The 13,812-nt window shown below is 36.6% G+C and overlaps 1 protein-coding gene across 11 annotated transcripts in view; it reads right to left on the reverse strand.

Annotated features, from left to right (window-relative positions):
• nfasca (neurofascin homolog (chicken) a) overlaps window positions 1–13,812 on the reverse strand; it is a 204,459-nt gene that overhangs the window by 61,883 nt on the left and 128,764 nt on the right. For 10 of the 11 annotated variants that reach the window (XM_049471606.1, XM_049471615.1, XM_049471609.1 and 7 more), the window contains 7 exons: window positions 11,497–11,667; window positions 7,912–7,965; window positions 5,725–5,836; window positions 4,485–4,669; window positions 3,394–3,525; window positions 2,195–2,338; window positions 80–191 (listed from right to left, as the gene is read on the reverse strand). In XM_049471606.1, coding sequence (XP_049327563.1) covers window positions 80–191; window positions 2,195–2,338; window positions 3,394–3,525; window positions 4,485–4,669; window positions 5,725–5,836; window positions 7,912–7,965; window positions 11,497–11,667 — 910 coding nt within the window. The remainder of the gene's footprint in view (window positions 1–79; window positions 192–2,194; window positions 2,339–3,393; window positions 3,526–4,484; window positions 4,670–5,724; window positions 5,837–7,911; window positions 7,966–11,496; window positions 11,668–13,812) is intronic. The other variant, XM_049471611.1, reaches the window with a different exon arrangement.

The following is a 13,812-nucleotide window of genomic DNA, read 5'->3' on the forward strand; positions in this document are numbered from 1 at the left end:
ACTCCAGCACAGTCAGGTGTTTTGATTAGTGTATTTAAATTAGCTGGTGTATTAAAGGAAGAATGTGTCTGGAGCTCACCAACGAACATCTGGATAAGGCGATCCAAAGAACGGGCAGTCCAAGAAGGCTTGGTGGTTCTCAATCACCTTTATCAACTGGTTCTTGGGGCCAAGCAACCGTGGTGCCATGTCTGTAAAATAAATGATACCTAAATTCAGACCTGGTACAGGTAACATTTAAAGGTAACATTTAACATTTAAAGAAAAAAAACGGTTGGTTATTTTACGACTTTTCCCAGGAGTCCATGCAAAATTCCACATGTAGAAATTTTATTCAGTAATGTAGTAACATATAGAACCTACATCTTATTTTGTTTAAGTTGAGTATACTCCATATTTTGAGAAAATACTTGAGTAATGTCACGCCTGCCACAGACTCTGTAGTTCCTTTCTCTGACTCTGCCGTTCCCGTCTATGGACAATCCCCGGTCCGGAACTACACCTCCCAGCATGCCCCTGTCAACACCACACGCTCGGACTCAGCCAACCGCGGCTCACTCGGGCGTTCTACGTCACCGGAATTTTAGACTGTGTTCAGGTGTTTGTAATTTAGTTTTAGTATAAATATCAGTCTGTTTGTCTCGCGTGTCGCGAGGTATTTTCCCTGTATTTCCAGCGATATACTGAGCGTTCTTCTTCCGTCTATATTACCCGTGTATGACCTTTGTTTTGTTCTTTTTCGACTACGTTTCTGCCTTACCCTTTTGTTCTGTTTGTTTTGTGATTTTCTGGTTTATTGAACTCTGCTTCTGTTTTATGGTTTCGTTTTCGGTTTGTGATTCGGCTCTGATGTTTTGTTTGGTTGTTTTTCTGGCTTTGACCCACGCCTGTTATCGGACTACCCTATCAGCTTACGTGCTTTATAATAAAGCCTCGTTTTGTTTTTACCGCGAGCGTCTGACTCCCGTCTGTGGCGTTACAAGTAAATTGTACAACTAAGACACAATCAAAAATCTAACATTTCTTATTATGTTGCACCAATCTTAAATTTGACCCCTGTTGACCCCTGACATCCTTAATTTGCATCATGAGTGTGTCCTTTCCCACCTCATCGTAAACTTTTTTCCTATCGGGGTTAATTCCCCATTGATACACAGTTATAGTTTATATATTAATGGTTGACTGTTTGGCCACATTGTTGTAGACTATAAGAGCAAGTTACCGTAAAGCAGGACTTAATGCTGGCTGAGATCTACAATGCAGTGAATTTACAGTGCGTCTGCTGCCAGTATTTTATTGCTCATTTACAGTGAAATTCTTAGCTTTAATTTTACAGTACTTTTTACAGTCCTGAATCAGTGAAACACAACCAAAAGTACAACTGTCTTATATGTATTAATAAAAATATATTATTAATATTATATATATGCTATTTAAATACAGAGTCTTATATTTCTGGTGTTTATCTTAGGTTTTCATCAGAAACTATAAAAAAGATGGACGCAGTGTCTTCATTCCCATTCATTCAATGAAAATGAAGCCAAAATCTTCCGCCATGTTGGCGATCCTGATACCCGAGTCTGCGCAGTAGAGACCAGAGGAGGGAGAAAGACTGTGGAGAGACAGCCTACTCATTTTAATAAACCCGCCCCTGAGGGCTGCCTCCACAGAGCTCACACAGTCTATGGTCTCACCCATACAGTCATTGGTCCCACCCCGGCTAGGTGTAACGCAGCCCTTTTGTGTAACGCAGCACCTTTTTGAATAGAGCTGAATAACGTTAAAAAAAAAAACTAATTCTGTGGGGATATAAAAATTTGACAATATAAGCAGAGGTTACACTAGCTGTTGCATTTAATTAATGGAGGTAGAATTACTGTATATTAGGAAAAAACGTGATTGAAAGTTGTCTGTTTTGCCATTGAAACCTATGGGGATGGGTGGGGTTACACAGCTTTCTGAAACCGAACAGCAGGGGGCGCCCGACCTGTGGTGGCTTAACTTTTGAGAGACGATGCTCGGTCCAGCTTTACACAGTCAGTCTTTTCATCATATCATATAGCCTTGTATATCCCAATTTCTCTAAAAGATATTGATAAATCAATTTTTATTAATATCACAGAGCCCTCGCACACATACTACAGAACTACAGAAAACTACAGAAAATAAAGTACACAGATCAGCATTTTTTTACCTAGTATGCTGACGAAAGCGTTCACCAGCAGGTATCCGTGTTCATTTGAGGCGTTGCACTGGTACACAGCACTGCTGCCAATCTGCACAGAGTTGAAAATGATTGCATCGCCAACCACCTCCCTGCTCGGGTTCGGAAGCGAACCTGAAGTTACAAAAACAAAAAAACAAACACAGGCAGAGATTATTAACCAGGACACTCAAACATGCATTGTTATACAAATATAATATGATTATATCAGTGACATTACTCTGTGGCAGAACTTTTAGAGTTTGGACACACTTCTTATTCCATGTTTTTTTTTTCTTTCTGCAGGCCCAATTTAAATACAGTTTAAACCTGATTAAAAATATATAATATGTTTTATTATTGTTTTATTTTTACTTTTGGGTCATTTACAGAGGTTTGTGGCTGTATGGAGAAGTTTTTGTCCATTTGGATACAGTTTGGGACACCCTAACCTAGCTAACGTTAGCTATAACATTCCCCACTGAAATAAAGTAGTTAACATTATCTAACATAGCTAATGTTAGCTAAAATATTCCACACTAAAATAAAGTAACGTTAGTTAACATTAGCTAAAACATAACTCACTAAAATAAAGGAGTTAACATTAGCTAACCTAGCTAACATTAGCTTAAACGCTCCCCACTGTAATAAAGGAGTTAACATTAGCTAACATAGCTAACATTAGCTAAAACATTCCCTACTAAAATAAAGTAGTTAACATTAGCTAAAACTTTCCACACTGAAATAAAGTAACGTTAGTTAACATTAGCTAAAACATAACTCACTAAAATAAAGGAGTTAACATTAGCTAACATAGCTAACATTAGCTAAAACCTTCCCCACTGAAATAAAGTAGTTAACATTAGCTAACATAGCTAACGTTAGCTAAAACATTTCACACTAAAAATATAGTTAACATTAGCTTACATAGCTAACTAACAACATTATTTCACTGTGGAACATATGCCAGTTTAAACTATAGCTTGCTAGCTACCATTATCTGGTGCTCACCACTTAGTATGTGGTGCTCACTACTAAGTATGTGGTGCCCACCACTTTTTACGAAAAAACACGTCCCTTCAGGGGCTCTGTATCATTCAAAAACATAATTATTTTAACAGGCCCAGTAATGTACCACCTGTACACGTCCTGTATTTTGTTGAGTATATTAGGTTATGAGGTGAACTCACTCTGGATCGTCTCTCCGTTCACCAGCCACTCGATGGTGGGTTTGGGGTTCCCGCTGGCCAGGCATACCAGCTGCCCGTTCTCACCCGGGGCAAGCACCAGGTTGGTTGGCTTATGGAGCCAATAGGGAGCAGCTATATACACAGGGAAACAAGGAAACAGGGATTTAATACAAATATAATCAAACATTTCTGATCATATACATCTAGATATACAGTGGTTTGAAAAAGTGTTTGCCTCCTTCATGATTTCTTACCACTTCACTTATTTTTAACCAGATATAATAGATAATAGGATACCCCTTCCAAAAAGTTAAACTTTTGTCTCGTTGGTCCAGAGAGTATTCTCCCAAAAGTTTTGGACATTATCAAGATGTTTTCTCGCAAAATATAGACGAATGAGCCTTAATTATCTTTTTGCTCAGCAGTGGTTTTCTTTTTTTGCACTGCTTGCATGCAGACCACTGCCATGTCATTAACTCGTAAAAAGGTAAAAAGATGAAATTGGCTGTACACTGTACCATGCAGACCATTTTTCCCTACTCTCTTTTTAATGGTGGAGTCATAAACGCTGACCGTAACTGAGGCAATCGAGGCCTGACTTTTTTGGATGTTGTTGTGGGGTCTTTTGTCACCTCTTGGATGAGATGTTGCTGCACTCTCAAGGTAATTTTGGTCCACCGGCCACTCCTGGGAAGGTTCACCACTGCTTTTTTTGTGTTTTCACTGTTTGTAGATAATGGCTCTCACTGTGGTTCACTGGAGTCCCAAAACTTTAGAAATGACTTTATAAGCTTTTCCACACTGATAGATCACAATTACTTTCTTTCTCATTTGTTCTGAATTTTTTGGATATTGGCATGATTTAGTATCTTTTGGTCTACTCCACTTTGCCAGGCAGGTCCTATTTTAGGTCCTATTTCTTGATTTTGGGTTTAAATATGTTGCCTTTGACTAATATTTACATTAGTTTGATGATCTAAAACATTTAAGAGTGACAAAAATGCAAAAAATAAGAAATCATAAAGGGCTCAAACAATTTTTAACAGCAATGTAGATCTTACAAAGTAAGTAAAATTCGCTTTGACACCGACCTTTGACCTGGACGGAGATGGAGTGGCGGATGCTGCCGATCTTATTACTGGCCATGCAGACATATTCCCCAGAATCCTCCTCCGACACCGACACGATCCGCAGAGTTTTATTAAAGCTCTCAAACTTCACCTTCCTCTCCGGCAGATCCCCACCCTTCTTAAACCACTTGATGCCAGGAGTCGGGCTGCAGGTGAGATGTGGACACGTTTATAACAGGGATAATTCTCAAAAATGGCTATTATATTTTTAACGTGGCTTCCATAATTACAGGTCATTTGGAGCATTTCTATTTGACTATTAAGAAATAGGAAAAAAAATCTTCGCTGTGCATTTAAAAGCATGTATCACCAAAACAAGTCAATGTAAAAGAGTTTATTTCAGGTAATTTTGGAGAATTTCTATTAGTCCATTTATTAAGAAAATTTGATACAGTGTAAGGAAAAGTTTGTGTGTTCAAATTATGCAGTAAACTAAAAAATTAACAAAAATGAAGATACATGTTTTTTACTATACAGCATCAATATCATAGTTGCCAAAAAACAATCTCTTAAAAAATTTAACTTTCAGTTTCTATTGGTCCAATCATTATAAAATGTAGACACAATGTAAAGAATCAGTTTTACAGTTTTACAATAAGAGTAAAATAAAAGTAGTTACAACAGTATTAAAATCGTTAAACGGCCAAATAATGTCTCAACTAGTTATTAATTGGGACTAGTTAAGACACTAATAAACATTGCTAATTTGTATGCTTAAGAATGCTGTAAATAATAATGAATGAGACATTATGTATATTATATTGCAATGGTTAATAATGTTTTAAGTATTGTCAGTTAAGACATTGTGTCATAAGTAATAGTAATTAATGCACCCTTATTATAAAATATTACCCATTTCTATTTGATTATAAAGAACAGAGTCTAGATTCTCATTACATTGAAAATGACTTTTTTAACTGTGATGTATATCATTTTTGTCCAATTAAAAGCATGTATCTCCAAAATGTCAACTTTACAGGAGACACAGGAATAAAACATTTTAATGTAGGTCAATGTAAAATAGTTTATTTCAGGTGCTTTTGAAGAATTTCTATTGGTCCATTTCCATTGGTCCAGAAATTGTAACACAAGTGTAAGGGTTTGTGTGTTCAAATTATTATGTAGTAAACTAAAAATGTACAAAAACGGAGATTCTTGTTATTTACTGGACAGCACACACAGACATTTCTGTGTAACTTACACTCCTGCAGCTATACACTCTAAAAGAAGCTCTTCTCCACGGAGAACCATCTTGGAGCTGTGGAGTCCAGACGGAGAGAGGAAGCTGGGAGCAAATTCTGGAATATTCCGCGCTGTGAAGAACAGAAGATTAGTTTAGATTTGGATAGTTTACCGCTCAAAATACACATATATAGAATAAACAGCAGGTTAGACACACAGAAAGACATACAGACTATAAGCTATTAGTTACTGAATAGTAAAAAAAAATGTGCCTGATATTACATGCCTTAATCTTGAGGATTTCTATTCAAGCATTACATAAAAGGGTTTCATATTTGATAAGAAACATTACTGACAATACTAACAGTAATTGTAATAGAAAATATTTAAGGATAATTAAGTAAACCTGTTTATATTTTATGTTTATTTTCGAACATGCAGAATTTGAGGTTAATTCCTCTTAGTGATCTGAAATTCTTAAGGGAAGTAGAGAGTGAAGAGGCAGGGAACTTCTCTCAGTGTCCTGTAGGAGTCTCCAAAACACTTTAAGTTTTCAGCATGTGAATAGCCTAATTTACTGAAGACGAAAAGGGTTTTGTATTACCTACACATGTAGCCCATATATAGGACATGGCCTGTTAATGGGTTAATTCAATTATTTACAAAAAAAAAAAAAAGTTTTTTTTTAACTTAATTAATTAATGGATTTCCTTGAATTACTAAAGTAAATGTAACTTATCTAGCCTTAAAGTACAGTGTACATTGTAATATAGAGAACACACATGTAGCGAATATAGCAAAGTTGAATAAACATGATGAAATACAGGTGCATCCAAAAAAAAATAAGAATAATATTGAAAAGTTCAAAATGTGAAACTCATATATTAGATGTATTATACACAGAATGATCTATTTTAAGTGTGCATTTCTTTTATGGCTTACAGCCAATGAAAACCCAAAAATCAGTGTCTCAGTAAATTTGAATATTATATAAGATATTATATAATATTACAGAAGAATATTATGAAAACCTCAAGCAGATTGTACTGTGTGTCTCTCCACTCTTCCTCCAGACTCTGATCCCTTGATTTACAAATGAAATGCTAAATTTACTGATGATCAGTGATGGTTTAGAGAGACATGTCATCTGCTGGTGTTGATCCACTGTGTTTTATTATCAAGTCTAAAGTCAGTGCAGTTTTGTTTTCCCACAAAATCTTACAGCACTTCATGCTTCCCTCTGCTGACAACTTTTATGGAGATGCAGATTTTATTTTCCAGCAGGACTTGGCACACTGCCCACACTGGTACCAATTGGTCTTATATAATATTCTATTTTTCTGAGACAATGATTTTTGGGTTTTCATTGGCTGCAAGCCATAAAAATTAACAATATAATTCATAAACCTTTTTAAAACAGATCACTTTGTGTGTAATACATCTATATAATAAATGAGTTTCACATTTTGAACTGAACTACTAAAATAAAGTAACTTTTTAATGATATAATTTTTTTTTGAGATGCACCTGTATGGGTGGTACACACATGGATTAGTTACAAACACACTGTTATCCCTGTTTTCAAGAGACTTTGACAAGAAAAACGTGAAGAAAATGTCAGAGTTGGCAGCAATTGCGCTACAAACACACACACACACACACACACACACACACACACACACACACACACACACACACACACAAACACACAAAGAAGTGAGATTAGCATAGCCTGGGGTTATTAGCCTAGCCTGTGAACAGAGGGAGGAGGCCTATTGTTACAGGAGGAGCAGGCCTGGAGGATTAGGCTGTGGAAGTGCCAGGAACACATGTTCTGCAACCCTGTGACATGTCTCCGCCACCCCCAGTGTACTCCACAGTGCTGGAGGTGGTTCTGGGTGAATACTGATGGGTGCACAGGGTTACCAGGGTGCCTCCAGTGGTGAAGAGCTTCTTGGATTGAGATGATGATGGTCCAGAAACCCTGGAGACTCATAAAGCCGGCATCTGTTTAGGTACAAATCCGGACAGCTGGCCAGAATCTGGCTTTTTTTCTACCCAAACTCAGAACATCCTTTAGTATTTAACAGTTCCCAGGGGTTAGCGGTTAGCAGCAGAAGCGCTATTCCTGTTAGAACAGTGGAAGTGACACTAGAGCTGCTGAGGTCAGGGGAAGATGAGCTGCTGAGGTCAGGTCGGGACTCACCACCGTACAGGTCAGTGTCGTTCAGAGAGGACAGCGTGTCATTATAAGGCTCCTCTGTGGACAGATTTACATCATTAACATCCAAACAAAGCTTTACTTTATGTTATAGTGACCTAGGATGGTTTGGTTTGAAATTCAAATTAATGTGATGCAATAACAACCCTCTGGGATACCATGGCAACCATAGTTACTAGCAAACTACCTAGTAACCAACACTCTAGCTACCATTTACCAAAATCAAAGCAACTGCCTGTAAAGTGTACAGTAGCATTCATCCAGCAACATCTTACACAAGCTACTGGAATGATTAAGGAAACCCTAATAATAGGATGGCATACCCACCTGGCATACCATAGCAACCAGCTAGCAACACCATAGTCACCACCTGGAATTTCATATCTCCATCAGCTAGGAACACCATAGAAACCACTTGGAATACTATAGCAATCAGATAAACGCAGCTTATAAACCACCTGGGATATCATAGCCACTAGCTAGCAACATTATAGTAACCGCCTATAATACCATATCCACCAGTTAACAACATCATAGCAACCACCTGGAATACCAAAGCAACCGGTTAGCAACATTAATAAACCACATGGTATTCTATAGCTGGTATAACCAGCAAGCAACACTACAGAAACCACTTGGAATGCCATATAACCAGCTAGCAACACCATAGAAACCATCTGGAATATCATAGCCACCAGCTAGTAACATTACAATAACCACAGATAGTAACATAGCCACCAATTAACAACACCATATCAACCACCTGGAATACCAAAGCCACTGGTTAGCAACACTAATAAACCGCATGGTATACTATAGCAACCATATAGCAATACAATAGAATACCACTTGAAATTCCATATATCCATTAGCTAGCACCACCATAGAAACCATCTGGCATACTATAGCAAATAGAATAACAACACCACAGCAACCACCTGGAATACCACAGCCACCAGATAGCAACGCTATAAAGACCACCTGGAATACCAAAGCCACTGGTTAGTAAAACCATAGAAACCACCTAGATTTGTATATCCACCAGCTAGCAACACTATAGAAAAACTGTGGCATACTATATCAACCAGCTTTTAGCACCATAACAAAGACCTAGAAACACCATAGCAACCACATAGCAACAGTTTAGCACTAAGAGGAAACCACTAAACCTCTGAAAACAGTTGACGGTTACTTTGGAACAAGCTACTTTCTTTAGTTTTAAAGCGGAATCCAGCTTTCTAGGAAATCTAGCTTTAAAAATATGCAACAGTGCTTATAAAAAAAAAAAAAAAAAATATATATATATATATATATATATATATATATATATATATATATATATATATATATATATATATATATATATATATATATATATATATAAGAATGAAACCCTACTTAATAACCGGCTAAAACCACCAATCACAGAAAATAGAACTGAAGAAAATAAAAAAATATAGTCACAATTTCATGTGGGTGGGTGGAATTCCCTATAAGGAGACCTCTGGTTTTTCATCTACAAATTAGTGTAGAACAAAGCACTGTGACAGCTGTCAGTAAGAGGGGGACAGTTCCCGAGAGTCATATTATTATTCATGATGAAAGCTGCCTGGATCAATAGAATCAATCCTCAATTCCTCCCAGTGATTTCAGGCCTCACTGGAGGGCCATGTGTCATGTCAGAACACAACCAGACCATAAAGAGCTGAGTCATATGTCTTATAATACAGCTCTTAATGGATATAATTAAATAATAATACACTCTGTGAGAAAAAAACACATGGTTTATGTCAATATAATACCATGTTATGAATTATGAATTATATGCTTGGTGCCTGGAAAACCTTGTGCTTCTACTGAGCATCAGTAATCAATAGATGATAGATCAAAAGTATGGTAGATATTTTGAGTGGATTAAGCTTGAAGAAAAAAAGTCTGCGACTCAGGCATAGTCTTAAACTTTAAGTATAAATGGAAAACTAACTTGTTTAGTTTAGGTTTTGTTAATTAATGTTTCCCTTTGGATAAAGACTGCAGTTACAGCAGTTTATGGACACATGGATAAACTGAGAACAATGGAGTGGGTGGATGCCGGTGTTTCAGGGTTCCCTCATGTCTATGTTACCTTCTGGCTCTTCTTTTAGTTAGACTGTTATAGTCAGATCTGCCAGATTCGTTATTCATAGTCTGGAAATTTGATTTGATTACTTTCTCTGCCCCCTATGAATCCAATCAGATGGTATCAGATGATGATGGTAGAGAGACTTTTTTGACATTTTGAGGAGGATGGGTCTGTGTTTCTTCCTTGAGCTCTGAGGGAGTTTGTCCTGGAGTGTTGATTAGAACTGCTCAGCGAGGATTTTATATTTTGTTCATTTTCTGTTGTCTTATTACTGTTTTCTGTAAAGCAACTCTACAAAAATATAGGTTGACAAAAGTTGGGATGAACCAAATATTTGGCAACCAAAATTATTTAATCAAAAATTACAAAAAAAGCTCTTTCTGTAAAAATAATTTATAATTAACTACTTTTATTATGTCATATTGCTGGTTAGCCTTAATGCAGCAGAGGTGACTGGGATATAAAAAGGTTCAGTGTTCAAAAAATATGTTCAAACTGTAATTTTATAATGGAAAAAAGGATAAAAAGGAACATAAAATACATTTAGGTTATTTAATTTATGCAATGGTAAAAAAAGGTGGCAAATTTAACGAAAACCTCTAATAAATAGGTGTTCGGTACCCAGACAAAATTTTTGAGCCAAATGATTTATTTATTTTATTTTGTTTGATTTAGGTTTCAGACCAAAAACGTAATTTTGGTGTATCCCTAGTAAACAAAGTGCTGCTCAAATAATTATTGTTTGATTTCATTTCATGAAACAATTAGTCATACATTTCTTAATCAGTTTCTCTGATTAACTACAGACAACATTTCTTCCAAATTCCAAATAAAAATATTGTCATTTAGAGCATTTTTTTGCAGAAAATGAAAAATGGCTGAAATAACAAAAAAGATGCAAAGCGTTCAGACTTCAAATAATGCAAAGAAAACAAGTTCATATTTCAAAAATCAATATTGGTGGAATAATCCTGGTTTTTAATCATAGTTTTCATGCATCTTGGTATGTTCTACTCCACCAGTCTTACACACTGCTTTTGGATAACTTTATGCCACTCCTGGTGCATTCAACATTCAAGTAGTTCAGCTTGGTTTGGTGGCTTGCGATCATTATTCATCTTCTTGATTATATTCCAGAGTTTTTTTTTTTTTCAGATTTTTTTCAGAGCTGTATGTTTTTACATCCTGATCATGTTATGTAGGACAATTCAAATCTCATTTTCTTTTCAAAGACTTTCTTTTTTAAATATGTTTTGTCATGAAAATAGAACAATACAAATACAGAAGAAATGCTGTAAAGGTAAAACACTGTGTGCTGAAACGAATGATGCTGAAATAAACACAGAATATCCACTGCAGTACAGCCTGATTACCACTAGATGGACACATTCTACCTCACATATTTTAGTACCCAGGAATCATTCATGGCCTCGGTCTGAGCTACTCACTGGTCAGCACTTTGAGGTTGAAGGGGTTCTTCTGCTGGATGGTGTGGGTGAAGAGGAAGCGGGCGTTGCAGCTGTAGTCCATGGTCGAGTCTCTCGCCAACACATTGGAGAAATACAGGTCCCCGTTCAGGCCCATGGATACCCGCTTGTCCTGCGTGATGGGCATCATGGCTGGGAAGAGAAGCAGAGGGAGATGTTGTTCAGAGGAAGCCTGAGGACGTCTAAGGAGTTAAAGAGTCGGTGTGAACTACACTCTGTCACTCCTCATCATGTTAGAGTAGAGTAAGCTAGCTGTCATTAAGAGAGAGTGATGTAATAGTGAGCTGACTGTGTTAGTGATGTTGATGCCGTTGGCTGGTTGTGTGTATTATCGCCAAATATAATAAATCATGCATCATAAATCAACCCAAGCTTCAGAAGATGAAGGATGGAGCACAATTTACCAGTAGACATACCATTACTTAACAATATACCATATTTTTCGCTTTATAAGGCGCACTTAAAATCCTTTAATTTTCCCAATTTTGCACCTTTTACTCCGGTGTGACTTATGTATAAATTTTACCAGTCAGGTTGTAAGGAGAAGTAAAGCCACTCTGCTAAAATGCAGCCTTTTAAAGGAGTTTTAGTTTAGTTCTCCAGCTTGGAGTAGCATTAGCATTAGCTGCTAACTGTTATTTTTGCATTCAGAGGGGAGTGTTATCAGCCTGTAGCCTGCTCCTAATTTAAGCTAGCACTGCTGGAGTAGCATTAGCATTACCCGCTAACCACGCTCACTATTTCCCTGTTCAGATGGGAGCGTTATCAGCCTGTAGGCTTGCTCCTAACCCCGGCTAGCACTGCTGGAGCCGTTAGCTGCTCATGCTAATGCTACAGCCTAGTGCTTCAGAAATTCGGGAATCTAAGCTTACTGTAAATAAACTAAAGCGCTTTACTCATCCAAATCAACATTTTTTTAGGAGAGAAATCTGTGTAGATTAACATCCAGCACTTGTTTAACTTTAAAAGAAAGTCTTTTTTATTATTATTTGTTTTACTTAGCTTAGCTTTACTTAACTTAGTTAGCTACCCCCCAAACTTCACCCAGTGACGAGACCTGCTGAATAACAAGTTCCTCATAGTGTCTCTTGAAATGCCCCTTATAATTCGGGGCTTCTTATGTATGAAAATAGACCAGAAAATAGATGTTCATTGATAGTACGCCTTATAGTGCGAAAAATACATTTTTTTCTTTTTTTTTATGACAAGCCAAACCAAACACAGGGCTGTAAAACAGGGAACTTCCAACCACCCCAAACTGTTACATCACATTTTTACCTTGTTGTATTTACACCCCCACCATTTACATTAACCCCACCCATTAAAGGAACCTATGTAATGGCTATTTAAATCTGTGACACAGCAAAACTCTACAGCCACTATGGGAGAATATAGAAGCCAGCAGATATTAATGCTAGGCTATTAGCTAACTCTAGCCAACTAGGTAAAATCACCACATCAACAGGGGCCAATGTGCTAGGCTAAAAGCTAACTATACACAATATGGAATAAGGGAAACTGCTGTTCTTTGAGAAAAAAAAGTTCAGTTTTGGCTTCAGACAAAACCTTTATTTCAGTGGATCACTAGTAAAAAGTGCTGCTCAAATAAATTTGGTTTGATTTAGTTAAGTAGACCATTCAAATCTCATTTCCTTTCAAAGACATTCCTTTTTCACATTTAAATAAGCATGTTGAAAAACATTCAAATAAAAAAATAAAGTACATAAGTAAGAAATGCTGTAAAGGAAAAACACTGTAAGTAAAAGTAAAGATGTGAGGGCTGTAAAACATAGAACTTCCAAACCCCCAAAACTGTTACATCACAGTTTAAACTTGTTATATTTACATCTCCAACATTTATAAAAGCCCTGCCCACTAGTGAAAGCTATTTAATGCCAATTCTAAGCTGCAACTTCAAAAAATGAAACAGCTACTATGTAAGAATATGGAAGCCAGCAAATATTCATGCTAGGCAATTAACTAATGTCACAAATTCTCAAAGAACTGAAATGATTAACGCTTAAAACGTTTAAAGCTACTAAAAACAGGTAATGAGGAATGAGCAGGTGTCCCATATATTGTTGAATTTAGATAAATTTATTTCATATTTAAGCAGAGCATGAATTAGACACCTTTTTCACACCTTTTTCATTGTCAGTGTGGGAATAATTGCAGTTAAGAATAGCATATATTTAATTGTTTCATTTTTCACATATCGTAAAATGTTACAGTGTGTTTTTTCCTCTACATTTTTGTTGTTTTTATGAGTGTTTATGA

The sequence above is a fragment of the Astyanax mexicanus genome, chromosome 24, assembly GCF_023375975.1.
Source record: "Astyanax mexicanus isolate ESR-SI-001 chromosome 24, AstMex3_surface, whole genome shotgun sequence".
NCBI lineage: Eukaryota > Metazoa > Chordata > Actinopteri > Characiformes > Acestrorhamphidae > Astyanax > Astyanax mexicanus.